This window comes from Zea mays, chromosome 6 (genome assembly GCF_902167145.1).
Source record: "Zea mays cultivar B73 chromosome 6, Zm-B73-REFERENCE-NAM-5.0, whole genome shotgun sequence".
Lineage (NCBI taxonomy): Eukaryota > Viridiplantae > Streptophyta > Magnoliopsida > Poales > Poaceae > Zea > Zea mays.
In genome coordinates, this window is record NC_050101.1 from 177,736,344 (window position 1) to 177,759,690 (window position 23,347).

Below are 23,347 nucleotides of genomic sequence, written 5' to 3' on the forward strand. Positions count from 1 at the left end.
GAACAGTGTCCGGTGCACCAGGGAACTCCAAGCCAAACTCTTCACCTTCAGGAAAACTCAGAAGCGCTCCGCTATAATTCACCGGACTGTCCGGTGCTCCAAGGAAGAGCGACTCTGAACTCGCAAACTTCGGGAATCCGCTCCGCTATAATTCACCGGACATGTCCGGTGCACACCGGACTGTCCGGTGAGCCAGCGGAGCAACGGCTACTTCGCGCCAACGGTCACCTGCAGAAGCAATTAATGCGCGCCAGAGCGCGCAGAAGTCAGGCACGCGCGAAGTGGCACACCGGACACTCTACAGTACATGTCCGGTGTGCCACCGGACATCCAGGCGGGCCCAGCAGTCAGAGCTCCAACGGTCGGAACCCAACGGCCTGGTGACGTGGCTGGCGCATCGGACACTGTCCGGTGTGCACCGGACTGTCTGGTGCACCATGCGACAGACAGCCTCCACCAAACGGCTAGTTTGGTGGTTGGGGTTATAAATACCCCCAACCACCCCACATTCAAGTCATCCAAGTTTTCCACCTTCCAACTACTTACAAGAGCTAGGCATTCAATACAAGACACACCCAAGTGATCAAATCCTCTTCCAATCCCACAAAAGCTTTAGTGTTAAGTGAGAGAGATTTGTTGTGTTCTTTTGAGCTCTTGCGCTTGGATTGCTTTCTTCTTTCTCATTCTTTCTTGAGATCAATACTCACTTATAACCGAGGCAAGAGACACCAATTATGTGGTGGTCCTTGCGGGGAAGTTTTGTTCCCGGTTGATTTGAGAAGAGAAAGCTCACTCGGTCCGAGGGACCGTTTGAGAGAGGGAAGGGGTTGAAAAAGACCCGGCCTTTGTGGCCTCCTCAACGGGGAGTAGGTTTGCGAGAACCGAACCTCGGTAAAACAAATCCGCGTGTCACACTTCTTATTTGCTTGCGATTTGTTTTCCACCCTCTCTCGCGGACTCGATTATATTTCTAACGCTAACCCGGCTTGTTGTGATTAACTTTGTAAATTTCAGTTTCGCCCTATTCACCCCCCCTCTAGGCGACTTTCAATTGGTATCAAAGCCCGGTGCTTCATTAGAGCCTAACCGCTCGAAGTGATGTCGGGAGATCACGCCAAGAAGGAGATGGAGACCGGCGACAAGCCCACTACAAGCCACGGGAAGGCTACATCGGAAGAGTCCCGCAACAAAGGGAAGGGGAAGGAGAAGAAAACCTCTTACCACAAGTCGCATCGGAGTGGCGACAAGAAAAAGAAGATGAGGAAGGTGGTCTACTACGAGACCGACACTTCATCACCTTCCACCTCCGGCTCCGACGCGCCATCCATTACTTCTAAGCGCCATGAGCGCAAGAAGTTTAGTAAGATCCTCTTACACTACCCTCGCACTTCTAGACATACTCCATTACTTTCCGTTCCATTAGGCAAACCGCCAACCTTTGACGGTGAAGATTATGCTAGGTGGAGTGATTTAATGAAATTTCATCTAACCTCACTCCACAAAAGTATATGGAATGTTGTTGAGTTTGGAGCACATGTACCATCCGTAGGGGATGAGGATTATGATGAGGACGAGGTGGCCCAAATCGAGCACTTCAACTCCCAAGCCACAACTATACTCCTCGCCTCTCTCTATTGCTGCTGCCTTTCTAACTTGCCACATAAAAAAATTCTCCCAACTTCTCTATTTTCTACTTGCAACGATTTATTCTGTTCTTACGATAAAATGCTCAAATAAATATTCACATCAATATCAACATATTAGAAAGTAAATGAATTATAAAACAAAGAAGAGCAACTCCTGTAGATGGACCATGCAAGGCGCTGCTATTTCTACAAGCTGCTTGATGCACTTATGCATTTTTTTGGATTCAATGCATATATAACAACTCATCTGATAAATGCTCAAATAAATATTCACATCAATATCAACAGATTAGAAAGTAAATGAATTATAAAACAAAGAAGAGCAACTCCTGTAGATAGACCATGCAAGGCGCTGCTATTTCTACAAACTGCTTGATGCACTTATGCATTTTTTTGGATTCAATGCATATATAACAACTCGTCTGATTAAGGACACAATGTCCCATACTACAAAGACTTGAAACAAAGATGTAAAAAGTTCATTGGTCCCATTTCCTACTTACAAATTATAAATTTGAACAAATATATTTAAGGTGGTTCAAAACTTGTAATATTAGAAGACTGCTTTTTCAGATGCTCTTTATTCATGATAAAATAAAAAACAGGACTTTTCCTATTTTTTCACCTCGTCGTCATCTTTTATTTATATGAACCAAGCACACACAAATAACATGGACAACAGCTTACAGTCGTAGTCAACCCAGTTTTAATAAACCAGTTTTTATCTTTTAGTTAAGAGAGCCAAGCTTATTAGTTTTTAAGAAATTGATAATCTAATTTCTATAAACCGAGTCGTAAACTGATATAATTGGAACAATCTCGATGTCTATAAACCAATTTCTTAAAATATGGGTGCTTCTAAATATGGCCTTGCTTGGACTCCATACGTATTCAAACCAACTCTGATATTAAAATGTTAATGTGAATTTTGATTGTCCAATGTGTAGTATACGCCTTTGAAATAAGGTATTTATGAGTATACATAAATATTTGAATTAAATCCTCTATTATTCTTCTTAGTTTTTTAAGAAATTGATAATCTAATTTCTATAAACCGAGTCGTAAACTGATATGTTTGGAACAATCTCAATTTCTATAAACCAATTTCTTAAAATGTGTGTGCTTCCAAACAGGGCCTTACTTGGACTCTATACGTATTCAAACCAACTCTGATATTAAAATGTTAATGTGAATTTTGATTGTCCAATATGTAGTACGCGCCTTTTGAAATAAGGTATTTATAAGTATACATAAATATATGAATTAAATCCTCTAGTATCTTATCATTCTACAGCAACCTTAAAATTATAATACAATTGAATCTGCTAAAACGAAGTGAAATGTGTTCTTTAATTTTAAATGTTACTTGCTTTTGAATATTCTATACATAGTCTTACCTCCATGACTAATAATTTATTGCAGGATAATCTTAGATACCTTCAAGCAAATAGACAATCGGAGGAACTTCACAAAGGTATGTTTCATTAACACACAATTACATAGTAAATAAAAAAATCTTCTATTTTTAATCACAACTAAAATACTTTTTTTCTCTATGTAGATACAAAACATTATATATATATATATAAATATGGGTCGGGGAAAGCGTAAATATGCAATTCTAGATACAAAAAATATCCAATCTGATCCAGAAACAAAAAAACTAAGAAGATTGGAAATAATTCAAAAAAGGAAAAGGAAAAGAGAAAAACAAAATTCCAATAATAATGAAAACCAAATAAAAAAATGTTGCCTAGATGATATAGTTGTACATCCTTACTTACATTCAACTCACGGAATGGTCTCATTCCCATCTGATTATATACAATATCTAAAAGCAACATATAATGATAGGTCGTATCTAGGAAAGCCAGAATATACTTGTAAATATTGTAATGCTATATTTTGGTTTAATGAACGCAATCTTAAAGATACAAAAGTAAACAAAGAAATATTATACTCTAAATGTTGTAAATATGGAAAAATAAAAATACCACCATACAAAGAACCACCACCGTTTCTATCTATGTTGATTAATAATAAAGAAAGCACATTATCAAGACATTTCTACAAAAAATTCGACAATATAATTGCCTTTTCTCTTTTACATCTATGGGTGCAAAGATTAATAAAAATATAAACGATGGTCAAGGACCATATGTTTTCTGTATAAATGGACAAATACACCACCGTATTGGTTCCCTGCTTCCTCAAAAAAATAATGATCCTAAATTTGCAGAACTATATATTTTTGATACAAAAAATGAGATCGAAAATAGAATTCAAGCATTAAATAAACAAGAGGGTGAAACAAGTAATAATATAAATCCCTATATAGTTGAAGAGCTTAAAAAATGCTCGATGAATATAATCCATTAGTTAAAGTATTTAGACATGCACGTGACCTACTCGAAGAACACAAAAATATAGATATTAGCATCCGCATTGTTGGAGCAAACAAGGGCGATCCTATACAATATGAAATACCACATACAGAAGAATTAGCAATGCTTATAGTTGGCGACTTAAATCTAGAAAAATATAGAAGAGACATAATTGTTAGTACAAAAAATAAAGAACTACAACATATAAGTATATTTCACCCAGCATATATGGCACTACAATATCCTTTACTATTCCCATATGGAGAAAGAGGATTTCAACTAGGAATAAAGTATCAAGAAACAAATAACAGTTTTATAGCCAAAAGAAAAAGATGTACAATAACATCGCATGAATACTATAAATATCATATGCATTTTAGACCAAATCAGCCAAATCCTTATCTATGCTATGGTAGATTATCAAAGCAAGCAATAGTTGATGCTCGTGCAATTGAAGATGAAGATAGACTTATGTATATATCTAGAAATCAAGACAAGTTAAGAGCTGAATATCTTCAAGGTATATTTGATGCAGTAGAAAAGGACTTAGTGAAGGAAAACAAATTGGGAAGAGAATTTTATTACCGTCAAGTCATGTAGGATCACGAAGATACATTATACAAAATTATCATGATGGTATAGCAATAATTTGTAGAGAATATGGACCACCTGATTTATTTATAACATTCACATGTAATTCTAAATGGCCTGAAATATTATTGTCTATTCTACATGGTGAACAAGCTAGTGATAGAGCTGATACTATAGTGCGTGTATTCCACATGAAACTAGAAGAGCTATTAAAAGATATACAATCAAAAAAAAATATTCGGTGAAACACTTGCAATTTTATATTCTATTGAATTTCAAAAAAGAGGATTACCACATGTACACATTTTACTTTGGCTAGATAAAAAACAATATGAAATAACACCGGATATAATAGATACATGGATATCAGCTGAAATACCTAATCCATATGAAGATCCATTAGGATATACGCTTATAACTGAACATATGATACATGGACCATGTGGAGAAAAAAATGAAAGTAGCCCGTGCATGAGAAAAGGAAAATGTTCAAAGTATTATCCAAAAGAATTCCAGAATGAAAGCAATTTTACCAATAATGGCTTCACTCAATATCGTAGACGAGATACTAATATATACATACGTAGAGACAATCATAACTTAGATAATAGATGGGTTGTGCCACATAATTTATATCTCATAAAGAAGTATCAAGCACATATAAATGTAGAATATGTAAATAAGAGTAAATTGCTCAAATACTTATGCAAATATGTTAACAAAGGACCAGATAAAGCAACCATTATCTTTGAACATATAAAAAAGGGAGACAATGAAAATACTGATAAAGAGAAAAAAGATATTGATGAAATCAAGGAATATTTAGACTGCAGATATATATGCGAACTAGACGCAATATGGAGATTGCTAGGTTTTGAGATACACTACCATTGGCCACCAGTCAAGAGACTACCAGTACATTTACCTCTACAGAATATAGTAAAATTACATAAGAATACAAGATTAAAAAACATAATAGAAGATCCTAAATATAAATCAACAAAATTAACTCAATGGTTTGAGGCAAACAATCTATATGAAAATGCTAGAAATGTGACATATTGTGACTTTCCAAAATTTTGGACATGGAATACAACAAAGAAAAAATGGGTCAAAAGAGAACAAGGGTTAAAAATTGGACGTCTGTATTATGTCAATCCTATAGAAGGTGAGCGTTTTTATCTTAGAATGCTACTAATGATAATAAAAGGCGCAACGAGTTATGAGGATATAAAAACATTCAATGGGATAATATATCATACTTTTAAAGAAACATGTGCAGCACGTGGTTTACTAAAAGAGGACAATGAATGGTATAAAACTTTTGATGAAGCTACACATTGGGCTACAGCTTTACAATTACGATACCTCTTTACAACTATATTACTATTCACTGACTTGCAAGATGAAAGAAAATTCTATGAAATATATTGGAAAAAAATGGTTGACGACATTCATCACAAATTAATTAGTAAATACGAACCAATTATTTACATGCCCACGGAATCAGAATTGCAAGAAAAACTATTAGAGGAACTGCAAAATATTTTCGCAAAAAATGGAGTTAGTATATGTACTTACAATCTTCCAGAAATCTCATCAAACTATACACCAAATGACAATAATCAACTTATTCAAGAAGAATTAAACTATGATCAACAATCTTTAGAAATCGAAGCAACCAAATTATATTCCCAATTGAATATTGATCAAAAAAATGCTTTCCATGAGATCATAAATAGTGTTGTAAATGGAAAATCAAATTTTTTCTTTGTATCCGGTCATGGAGGAACTGGCAAAACATTTCTATGGAACTGTATTATATCGTTTCTAAGAGCACGAAGAAAAATAGTTTTGACAGTTGCATCATCAGGAGTAGCTTCACTATTACTTCCAAATGGACGTACAACACATTCTAGATTTAAGATTCCAATAGATATTGATGAACTATCAGTTTGTGAAATAAAACGAGGCACAAAATTAGCACAACTACTAACACATACTGATCTTATTATATGGGACGAAGCATTGATGACTAATAGACAATGCTTTGAAGCACTAGATAGAACACTAAAAGATATATTATCTGAAAAACAATCTAAACTATTAGATATCCCTTTTGGTGGAAAAGTTGTTGTTCTTGGAGGTGACCCAAAACAAATATTACCAGTTATAGAAAATGCTTCTAAATCACAAATCATAAATGCCTCAATATTAAGGTCATATCTCTAGAATCATATAAAAATATTATCTTTACATGAGAATATGCGCTTAAAAAAACTACAATGTACTGATTCAGAAAATAATGAATCAATTGATTTTAATAATTGGATATTAAATGTTGGAAATGGGAGCTCTAGCATATCAGAAACCGATATAGATGATGACGACGAAGATTGCACTATAGTTGAAATACCATCTAATTTGTTGATTACTACAACAGACAATAAAATAAAATCATTAGTTCAGTCAACATACCCATGTTTCGAAGACAAATACAACAATCCAGAATATCTTAAAGACAGAGCTATTCTTGCAACAACAAATGAAATAGTTGATCAAATAAATGATTATATAATTAGCTTAATACCGAGTTTGCAAATCGAATATTTTAGTGCTGATAGCATATCGAATTACACAGATACATGTAATGATGTTGATGTACTTTATCCAATAGAATATCTCAATAGCTTAAATGCAAATAACTTTCCAACTCATAACCTAAAACTCAAAGAGGGTGTACCGATAATGCTTTTAAGAAATCTGAACCAAAGCCTTGGTTTATGTAATGGCACAAGACTAATAGTAACAAAACTAGGACAAAATGTTATTGAGGCTATTATAATTACAGGAACACATACTGGAGAGAAAACATATATACCTAGAATTAATTTAACAACACACGGTTCTCATTGGCCTTTCACATTATGTAGACGACAATTTCCAATAAAGGTATGTTATTCAATGACTATAAATAAAAGCCAAGGACAAAGTTTATCCAATGTTGGTGTTTATTTAAAGAAACCAGTATTCACACATGGACAATTATATGTTGCAATATCAAGAGTCAAAGATAGAAAGGGATTAAAAATATTGATAGAAAATCCGGATGGATCATGTGGAACTAAAACTAAAAAATATTGTTTACAAAGAAGTACTTGAAATGATCAAACTATAAGAAATTACATATCCTTAATACGCTTCAATCTTTTTCACTATTCTATTTTTATAAATCCTACCGTTATATTCTTTTTCTATATTTTGATCAAATTTTCCTCTATATTAAAATAAAGAAAACACACTCGTAGAAAAAACTTTTGGTGCCCTTTATTATATATCATGACTTCATTGCACGTATGCATTTAATATCCATGCAAATTGGAATGAATGTATAATAACTTTATTACTAAAATTAACTTCTTATGAACCTAAATCTATTTTCTATATTCTTATGAACCTTCATTGTACTATTGCAGATGGAAATTACTCCAATATCACAACTACGTCCAGGAAAGTTAAATTATGCTTTACATGTGCGAATATCTAGAATGTGGGAGTTTAGAGGCACAAATGAACAGAATGACATCAAACACCTTGACCTTGTTCTCATCGATCAAAAGGTTTTTATAATCAGTCCTGGTTGACACAATGCAAATATTTCTTATACATATTTACTTTACATACAAATCATTAAATAATCCATAATTATTTCTTTATACAGGGAAATTCAATATATGCAGAGATTCCACCAGATGCAATTGATGTCTTAAAGCCACATCTACAAGAAAAAAAGATTGTATACATATCCAAAATAACAATTGAACGAGCTAAACTGGGATTCAGAGTTGTTGACAATCCTTATATGGTAAAGCTCAACAAGAGAACCATTGTGCTTGAAGATAAGGATGAAATTCAAGGTTTTCCTAAATATACATTCTCACTAACACCCTTAGATAAGTTGGACCAATACAAAAACAAGACCGATCGTTTTATAGGTATATACATTCTAGCTTTATAAATTTTCATTAATCCTAAAATTGCAATACTTTTATATTTAGTAATATCTATCTTTCATAAATCATATAGATGTCATTGCTAAGATCAGTGGAGTATCAAATGTAGCAAAGGTTCCTACAACCTCAGGAGATCAGCAAATGAGGAGAGTTGTATTATTAGAAGACCTTAAGTACGCACTCTATACTATATGTTTAGAGTACTATATAAAAACGCTCTGCCAATAATAATATATGTTTTCGAGTTTTGCAGGGGAAACATGATTGAGCTATCACTATCAAGAAAAAGAGTTTTGGAATTTGACGGAGATCAAATTTTAGATGTGGGTCAGCAACATCATGTTATTGCAATATTTGTAGGAACCTTAGTCAAACTTTACAAAGGTGAATATACATTCTTGAGTGGAACATCAGCATGTCGGTGGTACATCAACGAAAATGACATTGCTGAAATCAAGGCTTTCCAGAAAAGGTGACATACAAACAAAAAACTATAATCCCTTTTATTTTACCATAAATAGTACTAAAATTTATAAAATGTTAATAGTTTGCCAAGTGAACCTGTACCTATCAAAAAGACCTATCTCCAAAATGATGATGCAACACACAAATTTGAGGAGAAAAGTCTAGAACAGCTCAAGCATGTAGACCCTTTCCTTGACATGGTAAAGTTTTACTTTACAAAAACAATCATGCTATGTAAAATGTTGCATGAGTAAAAAAGTTTTCCTTTGGTGCAAGGACAAAGATATCAGTGCACAACTACTATAATTGGTATCACAGAAAACCAAACATGGTGTTACAAAGCATGCAAGATCTGTAATTCAGCAATCATTCAAAAGGAAAATGGTTATAAATGCACAAAGGAAGGATGTCCATCTACACAATTTGAATGGAAGTAAGTGTATACTGCTTTGAATAATAATTACCATAATGCGCACTGTTAGTAATATTAATACTATAATCTTTAGAACAGACGTACCAGTTCTATAAATGATTGTATATTAAATAGATCCAATTGAAATGAGCCTTCACTACAATATACTCTTACATCTATATGTAAACATATGCTTATTGATCAGAACAAATATAATACTCTTTTTATTTAACTAACTTTCAGTTTTATACTCTAATTCAGATACAAGATACCATTCATTGCAAGTGATCACACCTATAATCTAGAGTTTATGTTCTTTGAGAAAAAATAGATCAAATATAATATTCTTTTTACTTAACTAACTTTCCATTTTCATACTCTAATTCAGGTACAAGATACCATTCATTGCAAGTGACCACACCTATAATCTAGAGTTTATGTTCTTTGAAAAAAAGGGAATGGAGCTTATAGGAAAGAGTGCATCGACTCTTCGAAAACAATATGAACCAAAGGAGATACCACCGGATATAACATCTTGGATAGGTTATAAATTCACTTTTGTTGTTAGAGTCCTATCAAAGAAAAGTGTCAAGACTATTGATCCATCCTTTGAAGTGCTTATGATAAAAGAAAAATACCAAAAGGAACCTATTATATCATTTATCAGCTCAAGTGGAGTTGTACCAGCAGAATCATCTTCCTCTACAATGGCAGAATACAAGGAATTACCATTGCTAATGCCAATTACCTCCAAAGACATAGAAAAAAGGTACATAGACTTTTTATTGTTCAGTTACAATATTCAATGTAGAATTAATTAAAAATAAAGATCTCCTTAAGTAATTACATCGTTTTTTATAAAATATGTCAGGAGCGATCCACTTCACAACCAGAACACACCGAAGAAACTCAAGATATGGACATTGAACCATCTGGGTATGATTAAGATAAGCTTCGTTCTTACCTTCTATATTAAATCTTAATATCTTTCCAATAATACCATTTCATATTTAGTTTCCATGATGAACTATATATATGTGTGTACATACAAGAAAAGATTATACTTATTTGTTTGATCTGCAATTAAAAAATATATCTAGTCCATTCAAATACTGCATATTAGTTCACCGTTTTTATAAACAATTTCAATACCTTATGTCATAAATTCCCTGTGAAACCATAGTTTAGAGACCATGAGCTATGTAGCACAATTTTCAGAAAATCTGAACACTTAAATCTTCATTTAAAGTGTCATGGCAGTTCATTATGCATTGTTTGCCATTCTATCTATTTACTTTTCCATGTGGGCACAAAGTCAAGAACAACAATGATCATCCATTACTACTTCATGTTGGACTAACACTGCAGATTTTGAATATCAAAATATATAGTTTTTACTAACCGTTTCAAATGCAGTTTTGTGCACACATCCTAGACTCCATATTATCTGCATTTCAACATTTCGAAAGAATCTAGGCATTAATAGCTTATGTCATGTTGTTATAATAATTTTAAAAATCTATCTATTTACTTTTCCACTTGGGCACAAAGTCAAGAACAACAATGATCATCCATTACTACTTCATGTTAGACTAACACTGCAGGTTTTGAATATCAAAATATATAGTTTTTACTAATCGTTTGAAATGCAGTTTTGTGCACACATCGTAGACTCCATATTGTCTGCATTTCAACATTTCGAAAGAATCTAGGCATTAATGGTCTATGTCATGTTGTTATAATAATTTTAAAATCTTACGTCTTGTCATTCTAAATAATCCTTCACACTATATTATCTTCATTTCAGCATTTGGGAAGAATCTCAGATTTCAAACAAAAGAAGCTTTGGAGACCCAAACTATGACAATCAGGTATTCTCCTTAGCCTTATCAAAGTGGACATATCTCATGTTTAGATAAAGTCTGATTAATACCATCACATAGATTTTTATTGCCAGAACAATCATTTTAGAAATTTGCAAATGAGGTTTCTTGCATTGTAAATAATATATATGGCTTTGAGCTAAACTCTTAATAATATCATAGATCTTTAGCCATATTTTATTTCGTAATCATCAGTGGTGATTTTTTGTGGGTTAAGATTGCTGAAACATAGAATGATGAGAAGTTGTATATAATGTGTAAGCTTCAATATTACTACAACAAAAGAATGATAATTAAATTTTTTGACATGGTAGAAAAATCAATTACAGGCTTCCTAGCGACACCGGGCCAATGTAGCAGCAACAGAAAAACCATTGTTATATTAATTTGCTTCCAAAAGAGCACATTATTTAGTGTTTTTGCTTACTTAAGTTATTAGGCTAATGTTTTTAGGGATATCAGAAAGCATGTATCAAGTGTTAGTGTAAATTGGAGTAAGTAAAATATGTAAATTTTATTGCTTTATCTCACTCCAAGGGAGTTGACTAGATTTAAAACTAAACAAAGTGCGAAGCAACAAAACCAATGTGTGCAAAAGCTAACTTGGCTTGTATGCGTTCATTATCTCATTATGTTATTATGAATAACAAAACTCTTTTTTAACAGGAAACAACTGATGACAAAGATGATCTTCCACAATTCAAGAAAATCAAGAGTACCCACTCTCAAGGAAAAAGCAAAAAATGATGCATGATAGACTAAGAAGACAAAGTAAAGTAGTAGACTTTAAAAGATCTTGACTAAAGTAATATATCTATATTTTCTGTTTCGATAAACAACGATAGCGCTAGCACTACATCTTTTGATGTATATAACCATGTAGTATCAATAGCGCTAAATCTTAAGCGTGTAGCACCAGCAGCGCTACATATTTTGATGTATATAAGCATGTAGCATCAATAGCGCTACATCTTTTGTTAAATATAAGCACATCTTTTGATATATATATAAGCATGTAGCATCAATAGTCTTAGCTATGGTGCTAATCTTACATTATATGGCGTATATGTGAGTTAATATCTAACGTTGATTTTTATCTACACTAGAATATCTTACCATTTGCATAGCGGTGCGGCAACGCCGCGCGTGGTTTTCTAGTATTCTTTCTAAAGTGGAAGGAGTATTATCATAGTAAGATTGAACACGCCACAAACAGCTCAATACACCAGATACTGGCAGTTGGACTTGACCTTATCAATTGAAACCAACATAGAGAGAGATAGATCTGTTACAGCAGAGATAGATCTGTTACAGCTGTATATGTCCGATTGGCTATTGCAATATCCAAACGCAGCATGGCCCTGGCGGCAGCCGGTTTGTTGCCCTATATATTAGTCCGGGATCTTAATAGTCTCATCCATTTCGACTCCACCAGCACCGCCGCTGTCTTCTCGTCCCCTACACCGCCACACGCTCGCCTCCGATCCATCACCACCCGTCCGCCCGTCGTTCTGCTGCGATCCTCGTCACCGGTTTGCGATGCTCGCCAAGCGCGTTGCTGCCATCAGCTTCTTGCTCGACCGCGACGACGACTCCTCCTCCGGCACGGGGGCGGGGTGGTGCAAGCGGCGCCGTCTCTGGACGACAGCGGACTACGAGACGACCCGGGTGCTCGGGGAGGGCAGCTTCGGCGCCGTCGTCGAGGCGCGGCACCGCGCCACGGGCCAGGCCGTCGCCGTGAAGACACTCCGCGCGCCAGCTGGTGCTGGGGCGGAGACGGAGGCGGGGGCCAAAGCTCTGCGGGAGGCCGAGCTCCTCGCGGCCTGCCGCGGCCACCCGTCCCTGGTCGGCCTGCACGCGATCGCCATCAACCCCGCCACGGCCGAGATCGCGCTCGTGATGGAGTGCGTCGGTCCCAACCTCCACGACGTACTCAACGGAAGCCGCTACCGCTCCGGCCGCCCGTTCACGGAGCAGCAAGTGCGGCTCATCATGCGGCAGCTCCTGGCCGGGGCCAAGCACATGCACGCGCGCCGGATCATGCACCGGGACATAAAGCCCGGGAACATCCTTGTCAGCGCCGGCGCCGGCGCCGATGACCGCGAGCCCGTCTCCGTCAAGATATGCGACCTCGGGCTCGCCGCCTCGATCACCAAGCCGGCGTACGGGCAGGCCGGCACGGTCCGGTACATGGCGCCGGAGATGCTCCTGGGGAAGCCCGACTACGACGCGATGGTGGACATGTGGTCCCTCGGATGCGTCATGGCGGAGCTCCTCACCGGGAAGCCGCTCTTCGACGGGGAGGACGACATGGAGGTGCTCAGCTTGATATTCGGCGTGCTCGGCGTGTCGGAGCGGACGACGTGGCCGGCATTCAAGTCCCTCCCGCTCGCCGCCATGGTGCCCCTGCCGCCCGTCCGCCACCCCAGCATGCTGCCGAAGCTCTTTCCCAAGAAGCTCCTGTCCGCGGATGGATTCGGCCTCCTGCAGCGGCTCCTCTCCTGCGACGCCGACAAGAGGCCGTCGGCGTCGGTCGCGCTCCGAAGCCCGTGGTTCACTAAAGACACGGACTCTGCTGCTTCAGTTTCTGCTACAGCAAAGATGGCTCAATGATCTGATCTAGAAGAAGATTGTCTAACGTATTACTATACGCGTACTAACCGACAGTTATGAACTTATGATAGATTGATTGTTATATGCTTTATTTTATGAACTTGTTTGTTCATCCGGATGCCATTATTTTATTCATTCTATCCTTGGTAGATGGTTTTTTCTGGACATTGACATAGTCTCGAAAAAACAACTACGAATAACATGCACGAGAAGCAATTCGACTTGGTTGTCAATCCAAAACAGCACAACTAACAAACTGAACAAACAAAAAGCTTAACGATCACCATTTTTCCGTATTTATGTTCCTACAGAGAAGGACCGATTTTTCTTGATTGCAGCCCCACCACCACTGGTTTGTTCAAAATGCCTCGTTGCTCTGTATGAATCCACAAGACTGCAACCGAGTGGCTGGCCACGCGGAACTAGAAAACATAAGGATTTTGGAAACCTCACAAAATTATCTGCTACCTGAAACATTCTCCAAGAACTTATTCTGAAAGAGACTTCCGAGCAAGAAAGAAGTACGTGCCGATTCTGCTTTGGTTAAAAAAAATCAGACTTACTTCTCACCCTCTACAAGACCTTCTCTCAATGCATTGTGGGGGCAAGACCAATGTACTCCAATGCCTAGGCCTAAAAAAATATCAACAAGTGCTCAAATGGCCATTCATTAAAAAAAAAGCCTTTTTTATTGTTCAGAACAAATCGGGCAGTATTTCTAACAAATGATTTATCTATAAGTAAAATGAACTAAAAATTGGTATGGATCCAAGCGCAACTAGCAGGCCAAGGGGGAATCCTCAACTAGATCCTTATCCCAAACAACCTGCATGAAGAAAACGACTTATACACCTACACGGATAATAAGATGTAAAACTACAATAATATATTGCTTTGTCAGTTGTGTATTTAACCTGTCATATAGGAATGGTGTATATGTGCAATGTAAAGGTGAGAACATTGGGACAACGACATATGCTTACTGTAGCTTGACCAAATCACATGTTCAACTAACTCCAGTCGAGCGATTGAGCTCCTGAACATCAAAGAATCAATATGAATCAATTGTGGTCTCAAATAACTTTTCCCCTGGTTATCTGGTTCTCATTATCTTTCAACCCAGTAACTGAGGTTGAGCTGCATTAAAACTATCTGCATGATTCAGTAAGCCATGAGGCTTCAATAGAAAATGAATCAATACTGAAATGAAAGAAGCCAATGTTCTAAATAAACAAAGAGTGAACTTGACATCCCTCCAAACTAAATCGACCACAAGCGGAAGCTTTTAAGTGATATTAAGATCGATCAAGTATACAATACATTGTCCAGTTTGTCAAAAGGCTACAACCAAGCACATTACAATTCACTAGCATGATCCAATAGTAGGCTAGATTTAACACCTACACCCTCCATCACCAGCTCACGCAACTTTATCACACAACTTGATATGGAGGCACCACTTCACTTGACTCATTTGATCACAGAGTTTTTTTTCCACGCATATGGGTGGCGGTCTGCACTAGTACATAGAGGCTCTATAGTGGCGGTTCTAGAGCTGTTTGCACTGGCGTTTTTCAGTGCCGCCAGTGCTAGGGGTCAGTGGAAATCGCCATTTCCACTGGCGGTTATTCTAGAACCGCCAGTGAAAATAGCAATGGCGGTTTTCTTAAGCAAACCGCCAGTGAAAATAGCATTTTCACTGGCGGTTTTATTAAGAATACCGCCAATGGAAATTGTATTTTCACTGGCGGTTTTTTTTATTTAGCCGCCAGTGGAAGTTTTCCCGCCTTTTTTTAAATTTTCGTACTAAAATTTATATATATTTACACACACAAACATATATATTGATAAACATGTAGTATTGATATTAAAAGCAACATGGAATTAAATTCTATCATATATTTATATACATCAAAGTCTTGTTTACAACCATATATGCATCACACATTATATACATCAAAGTTTTCACGAAAGCTCTAATAACTATCTCGGCTAAGAGATAGTCTACTAATTTCTGTCAGTATTCTAAACTCTGGCAAAGTGAAAGGGAATTAGGCTTACACCTAGTTCCTAAATAATTTTGGTGGTTGAATTGCCCAACACAAATATTGGACTGACTAGTTTGCTCTAGTGTATAAGTTATACAGGTGCAAAAGGTTCACATCTAGCCAATAAAAAGATCAAGTGTTGGATTCAATAAAGGAGCAAAGGGGCAACCGAGGGCACCCCTGGTCTGGCGCACCGGACTGTCCGGTGTGCCACCGGACAGTGAACAGTACCTGTCCGGTGCACCAGGGGACTCAGACTCAAACTCTTCACCCTCGGGATTTCTCGGAAGCCGGCGCGCTATAATTCACCGGACTGTCCGGTGTGCACCGGACATGTCCGGTGCTCCAAGGAAGCTCGGCCTCCTGATCTCGCCAGCCTCGGGTTCGCGCGGCAGCCGCTCCGCTATAATTCACCGGACTGTCCGGTGTACACCGGACTGTCCGGTGTGCCAGCGGAGCAACGGCTCCCTGCGGCGCCAACGGCTCCCTGCGGTGCATTAAATGCGCGCGCAGCGCGCGCAGAAGTCAGAATCGCCCATGCCGGTGCACCGGACATCAAACAGTACATGTCCGGTGTGCACCGGACACCCAGGCGGGCCCACAAGTCAGAAGCTCCAACGGCTAGAATCCAACGGCAGTGATGACGTGGCAGGGGCACCGGACTGTCCGGTGTGCACCGGACTGTCCGGTGCGCCATCGAGCAGACGCCTCCAGCCAACGGTCACTTTTGGTGGTTGGGGCTATAAATACCCCAACCACCCCACATTCATTGCCATCCAAGTTTTCCCACTTCTTAACCACTTACAAGAGCTAGGCATTCAATTCTAGACACATACAAAGAGATCAAATCCTCTCCAATTCCACTCAAGCCTTTAGTGACTAGCGAGAGAGATTTGTCGTGTTCTTTTGAGCTCTTGCGCTTGGATCGCATTCTTTCTTTCTCTTTTGCTCTTGTGATCAACACTCAATTGTAACCGAAGCAAGAGGCACCAATTGTGTGGTGGCCCTTGCGGGGAAGTTTTGTTCCCGGTTGATTGAGAAGAAGGAAAGCTCACTCGGTCCGAGGGACCGTTTGAGAGAGGGAAGGGTTGAAGGAGACCCGGCCTTTGTGGCCTCCTCAACGGGGAGTAGGTTTGCAAGAACCGAACCTCGGTAAAACAAATCCACGTGTCACTCTCCTTATTTGCTTGCGATTTGTTTTGCGCCCTCTCTCGCGGACTCGTTTATATTTCTAACGCTAACCCGGCTTGTAGTTGTGATTATTTTTGTAAATTTCAGTTTCGCCCTATTCACCCCCCCTCTAGGCGACTATCAATTGGTATCGGAGCCCGGTTCTTCATTAGAGCCTAACCGCTCGAAGTGATGTCGGGAGATCACGCCAAGAAGGAGATGGAGACCGGCGAAAAGCCCACTACAAGCTACGGGAGCACTTCATCGGAAGAGTCCCGCACCAAAAGGAGGGAGAAGAAGAAGAGCTCCTCCAACAAAGGGAAGGAGAAGAAATCTTCTTCTCACCACAAAGAGAAGAAGGAAAAATCTTCTTCCCACAAGCCGCATCGGAAAGGCGATAAGCACAAGAGGATGAGGAAGGTGGTCTACTACGAGACCGACACTTCATCAACTTCTACCTCCGACTCCGATGCGCCCTCCGTCACTTCTAAGCGCCAAGAGCGCAAGAAGTATAGTAAGATCCCCCTACGCTACCCTCGCATTCCTAAACATACACCTTTACTTTCCGTCCCATTAGGCAAACCACCAACTTTTAATGGTGAAGATTATGCTATGTGGAGTAATTTGATGCGATTTCATCTAACCTCTCTCCACAAAAGAATATGGGATGTTGTTGAGTATGGTGTACAGGTACCATCAATAGGGGATGAGGACTATGACACGGACGAAGTGGCCCAAATCGAGCACTTCAACTCCCAAGCCGCAACCATCCTCCTTGCCTCCCTAAGCAAGGAGGAATACAACAAAGTACAAGGATTGAAGAACGCCAAGGAGATTTGGGACCTACTCAAGACGGCGCACGAGGGTGATGAACTCACCAAGATCACCAAGCGGGAAACGATCGAGGGGGAGCTCGGTCGCTTCCGTCTTCGCCAAGGGGAGGAGCCACAAGACATGTACAACCGGCTCAAGACCTTGGTGAACCAAGTGCGCAACCTCGGGAGCACAAAATGGGATGACCACGAAGTGGTTAAGGTTATTCTAAGAGCTCTTATTTTCCTTAACCCCACTCAAGTACAATTAATTCGTGGGAATCCTAGATATCCACTAATGACCCCCGAGGAAGTCATCGGGAATTTTGTTAGTTTTGAATGCATGATTAAGGGCTCCAAGAAGATCAACGAGCTTGACGAGCCCTCCACATCCGAGGCGCAACCGGTGGCCTTTAAGGCAACGGAGGAGAAGAAGGAGGAGTCTACACCAAGTAGACAACCAATTGACGCCTCCAAGCTCGACAATGAGGAGATGGCCCTAATCATCAAAAGCTTTAGGCAAATCCTCAAGCAACGGAAGGGGAAGGACTACAAACCTCGTTCCAAGAAGGTTTGCTACAAGTGTGGTAAGCCCGGTCACTTCATTGCAAAATGTCCTATGTCTAGTGACAGTGACAGGGGCGACGACAAGAAGGGAAGAAGAAAGGAGAAGAAGAAATACTACAAGAAGAAGGGCGGCGATGCCCATGTTTGTCGGGAGTGGGACTCCGACGAAAGCTCAAGCGACTCCTCCGACGACGAGGACGCCGCCAACATCGCCGTCACCAAGGGCCTTCTCTTCCCCAACGTCGGCCACAAGTGTCTCATGGCCAAGGACGGCAAAAAGAAGGTAAAATCAAGGTCCTCCACTAAATATGAAACATCTAGTAATGAGGATGATGACAAAAATGAGGAGGATAACTTGCGCATTCTTTTTGCTAACCTTAACATGGAACAAAAGGAAAAATTAAATGAACTAATTAGTGCCATCCATGAAAAGGATGATCTCTTGGACTCCCAAGAGGACTTCCTAATCAAGGAGAATAAGAAACATGTTAAGGTTAAAAATGCTTATGCTCTAGAAGTAGAAAAATGTAACAAATTATCTAGTGAGCTAAGCATGTGCCATGACACTATTGCCAACCTTAGAAGTGAAAATGCTAAATTAATTGCTAAGGTAGATTCTCATGTTTGCATTGATCCTAGAAATGATAATGTTGATTTACTTGCTAGGATTGATGAGTTAAATGTTTCCATTGCTAGCCTTAGAAATGAGAATGAGAAACTAATTGCTAAGGCTAAGGATTTTGATGTTTGCAATGCTACTATTTCCGACCTTAGAACTAAAAATGATATGTTGCATGCTAAGGTTGTTGAACTAAAATCTTGCAAACCCTCTACATCTAATGTTGAGCATATTTCCATTTGTACTAGATGTAGAGATATTAATGTTGATGCTATCCATGATCACCTAGCCTTAATTAAAAAACAAAATGATCACATAGCTCAACTAAATGCTAAGATTAGAGAGCATGACTTAGAAAATGAAAAATTTAAATTGGCTAGAAGCATGCTCTATAATGGGAGACGTCCTGGCATCAAGGATGGCATTGGCTTCCAAAGGGGAGACAATGTCAAACTTAATGCCCCACCTAAAAATTTGTCTAACTTTGTTAAGGGCAAGGCTCCCATGCCTCAGGATAACGAGGGTTACATTTTGTACCCTGCCGGTTATCCCGAGAGCAAAATTAGGAGAATTCACTCTAGGAAGTCTCACTCTGGCCCTAACCATGCTTTTATGTATAAGGGTGAGACATCTAGCTCTAGGCAACCAACTCGTGCCAAGTTGCCTAGAAAGAAAACTCCTAATGCATCAAATGATCATGCCATTTCATTTAAAACTTTTGATGCATCTTATGTGCTTACTAGCAAATCCGGCAAGGTAGTTGCCAAATTTGTTGGGGGCAAGCACAAGGGTTCCAAGACTTGTGTTTGGGTACCCAAAGTTCTCATTTCTAATGCCAAAGGACCCAAAACCGTTTGGGTACCTAAAACAAAGAACTAAACTTGTTTTGTAGGTTTATGCATCCGGGGGCTCGAGTTGGATACTCGACAGTGGGTGCACAAACCATATGACCGGGGAGAAAAGGATGTTCTCCTCATATGAGAAAAACAAAGATCCCCAACGAGCTATCACATTTGGGGATGGAAATCAAGGGTTGGTCAAAGGTTTGGGTAAAATTGCTATTTCACCTGACCATTCCATTTCCAATGTTTTTCTTGTTGATTCATTAGATTACAACTTGCTTTCTGTTTCCCAATTATGTCAAATGGGCTACAACTGTCTATTCACTGATGTAGGTGTCACTGTCTTTAGAAGAAGTGATGATTCAATAGCATTTAAGGGAGTGTTAGAGGGTCAGCTATACTTGGTAGATTTTGATAGAGCTGAACTCGACACTTGCTTAATTGCTAAGACTAACATGGGTTGGCTCTGGCATCGCCGACTAGCCCATGTTGGGATGAAGAATCTTCATAAGCTTCTAAAGGGAGAACACATTTTAGGATTAACAAATGTTCATTTTGAGAAAGACAGGATTTGTAGCGCATGCCAGGCAGGGAAGCAAGTTGGAGTCCATCATCCACACAAGAACGTCATGACAACCGACAGGCCGCTTGAGCTACTCCACATGGATCTATTCGGCCCGATTGCTTACATAAGCATCGGCGGGAGTAAGTATTGTCTTGTAATTGTGGATGATTATTCTCGCTTCACTTGGGTATTCTTTTTACAGGAAAAATCTCAAACCCAAGAGACTTTAAAAGGATTCTTGAGACGGGCTCAAAATGAGTTCGGCTTAAGGATCAAGAAAATAAGAAGCGATAATGGGACGGAGTTCAAGAACTCTCAAATTGAAGGCTTCCTTGAGGAGGAGGGCATCAAGCATGAGTTCTCTTCTCCCTACACACCTCAACAAAATGGTGTAGTGGAGAGGAAGAATCGAACTCTATTGGACATGGCAAGAACCATGCTTGATGAGTACAAGACACCAGACCGGTTTTGGGCCGAAGCGGTCAACACCGCCTGCTACGCCATCAACCGGTTATATCTTCACCGAATCCTCAAGAAGACATCATATGAACTCCTAACCGCTAAAAAGCCCAACATTTCATATTTTAGAGTTTTTGGTAGCAAATGCTTCATTCTTATTAAAAGAGGTAGAAAATCTAAATTTGCTCCTAAAACTGTAGAAGGCTTTTTACTTGGTTATGACTCAAACACAAGGGCATATAGGGTCTTTAACAAGTCCACTGGACTAGTTGAAGTCTCATGTGACGTTGTGTTTGATGAAACTAACGGCTCTCAAGTAGAGCAAGTTGATCTTGATGAGATAGGTGAAGAACAGGCTCCATGCATCGCGCTAAGGAACATGTCCATCGGGGATGTGTGTCCTAAGGAATCCGAAGAGCCTCCAAGTACACAAGATCAACCATCCTCCTCCATGCAAGCATCTCCACCAACTCAAAATGAGGATGAGGCTCAAAATGATGAAGAGCAAAATCAAGAAGACGAGCCACCTCAAGATGATAGCAATGATCAAGGGGGAGATACAAATGATCAAGAAAAGGAGGATGAGGAAGAACCAAGACCGCCACACCCAAGAGTCCACCAAGCAATCCAACGAGATCACCCCGTCGACACCATCCTCGGCGACATTCATAAGGGGGTAACTACTCGATCTCGGGTTGCTCACTTTTGTGAACATTACTCTTTTGTTTCCTCTATTGAGCCACACAGGGTAGAGGAAGCTCTCCAAGATTCGGATTGGGTGGTGGCGATGCAAGAGGAGCTCAACAATTTCACAAGGAATGAGGTCTGGCATTTAGTTCCACGTCCTAACCAAAATGTTGTAGGAACCAAATGGGTCTTCCGCAACAAGCAAGATGAGCATGGTGTGGTGACAAGGAACAAAGCTCGACTCGTGGCCAAAGGGTATTCACAAGTCGAAGGTTTGGATTTTGGTGAAACCTATGCACCCGTAGCTAGGCTTGAGTCAATTCGCATATTATTGGCCTATGCTACTTACCATGGCTTTAAGCTCTATCAAATGGACGTGAAAAGTGCCTTCCTCAACGGACCAATCAAGGAAGAGGTCTATGTTGAGCAACCTCCCGGCTTTGAAGACAGTGAGTATCCTAACCATGTTTATAGACTCTCTAAGGCGCTTTATGGGCTCAAGCAAGCCCCAAGAGCATGGTATGAATGCCTTAGAGATTTCCTTATTGCAAATGGCTTCAAAGTCGGCAAGGCCGATCCTACACTCTTTACTAAAACTCTTGAAAATGACTTGTTTGTATGCCAAATTTATGTTGATGATATTATATTTGGGTCTACTAACGAGTCTACATGTGAAGAGTTTAGTAGGATCATGACACAGAAATTCGAGATGTCGATGATGGGGGAGTTGAAGTATTTTCTAGGATTCCAAGTCAAGCAACTCCAAGAGGGCACCTTCATTAGCCAAACGAAGTACACTCAAGACATTCTTGCTAAGTTTGGGATGAAGGATGCCAAACCCATCAAGACACCCATGGGAACTAATGGGCATCTCGACCTCGACACGGGAGGTAAGTCCGTGGATCAAAAGGTATACCGGTCAATGATTGGTTCATTGCTTTATTTATGTGCATCTCGACCGGACATTATGCTTTCCGTTTGCATGTGTGCAAGATTCCAATCCGACCCTAAGGAATCACACCTTACGGCCGTAAAACGAATCTTGAGATATTTGGCTTATACTCCTAAGTTTGGGCTTTGGTACCCTAGGGGATCCACATTTGATTTAATTGGTTATTCGGATGCCGATTGGGCGGGGTGCAAAATCAATAGGAAGAGCACATCGGGGACTTGCCAGTTCTTGGGAAGATCCTTGGTGTCTTGGGCTTCAAAGAAGCAAAATTCGGTCGCTCTTTCCACCGCCGAAGCCGAGTACATTGCCGCAGGACATTGTTGCGCGCAATTGCTTTGGATGAGGCAAACCCTGCGGGACTACGGTTACAAATTAACCAAAGCTCCTTTGCTATGTGATAATGAGAGTGCAATCAAAATGGCCGACAATCCCGTCGAGCATAGCCGCACTAAGCACATAGCCATTCGGTATCATTTTCTTAGGGATCACCAACAAAAGGGGGATATCGAGATTTCTTACATTAATACTAAAGATCAATTAGCCGATATCTTTACCAAGCCACTTGATGAACAATCTTTTACCAGACTTAGGCATGAGCTCAATATTCTTGATTCTAGAA

General features: G+C 39.4%; 2 protein-coding genes across 3 annotated transcripts; both read left to right on the forward strand.

Annotated features, from left to right (window-relative positions):
• The first annotated feature begins 3,064 nt into the window (after window positions 1-3,064).
• LOC103630777 (uncharacterized) lies at window positions 3,065-12,398 on the forward strand. Of its 2 annotated transcripts, XM_020539669.2 has the most exons (9): window positions 8,269-8,616; window positions 8,708-8,807; window positions 8,888-9,106; window positions 9,182-9,304; window positions 9,359-9,532; window positions 9,900-10,279; window positions 10,381-10,447; window positions 11,319-11,382; window positions 12,061-12,398. In XM_020539669.2, the coding sequence occupies exons 1-9, from the start codon at window positions 8,484-8,486 to the stop codon at window positions 12,139-12,141; spliced, it is 1,341 nt and encodes a 446-aa protein (XP_020395258.1). In that variant the 5' UTR covers window positions 8,269-8,483; the 3' UTR covers window positions 12,142-12,398. The 2 variants fall into 2 exon arrangements, 1 of the variants encoding a protein (XP_020395258.1); XR_004850421.1 differs by lacking the exons at window positions 9,359-9,532; window positions 9,900-10,279; window positions 10,381-10,447; window positions 11,319-11,382; window positions 12,061-12,398 and adding an exon at window positions 3,065-3,120 and having other exon boundaries at window positions 8,098-8,616; window positions 9,182-9,299.
• Window positions 12,399-12,933: 535 nt separating this feature from the next.
• Window positions 12,934-14,116, forward strand: LOC103631646 (putative cyclin-dependent kinase F-2). Its single transcript, XM_008652509.3, has one exon. The coding sequence runs from the start codon at window positions 12,934-12,936 to the stop codon at window positions 14,005-14,007; it is 1,074 nt and encodes a 357-aa protein (XP_008650731.1). The 3' UTR covers window positions 14,008-14,116.
• Window positions 14,117-23,347: the final 9,231 nt, after the last annotated feature.

Coding starts and splice junctions, on each gene's coding strand:
- LOC103630777 (XM_020539669.2), top strand. CDS start 8,484: ATGGTAAAGCTCAACAAGAGAACCATTGTGCTTGAAGATAAGGATGAA. Junction 9,107..9,181: donor ATCAAGGCTTTCCAGAAAAG/GTGACATACAAA, acceptor AAATGTTAATAG/TTTGCCAAGTGAACCTGTAC. Junction 9,533..9,899: donor TCTACACAATTTGAATGGAA/GTAAGTGTATAC, acceptor ACTCTAATTCAG/GTACAAGATACCATTCATTG.
- LOC103631646 (XM_008652509.3), top strand. CDS start 12,934: ATGCTCGCCAAGCGCGTTGCTGCCATCAGCTTCTTGCTCGACCGCGAC.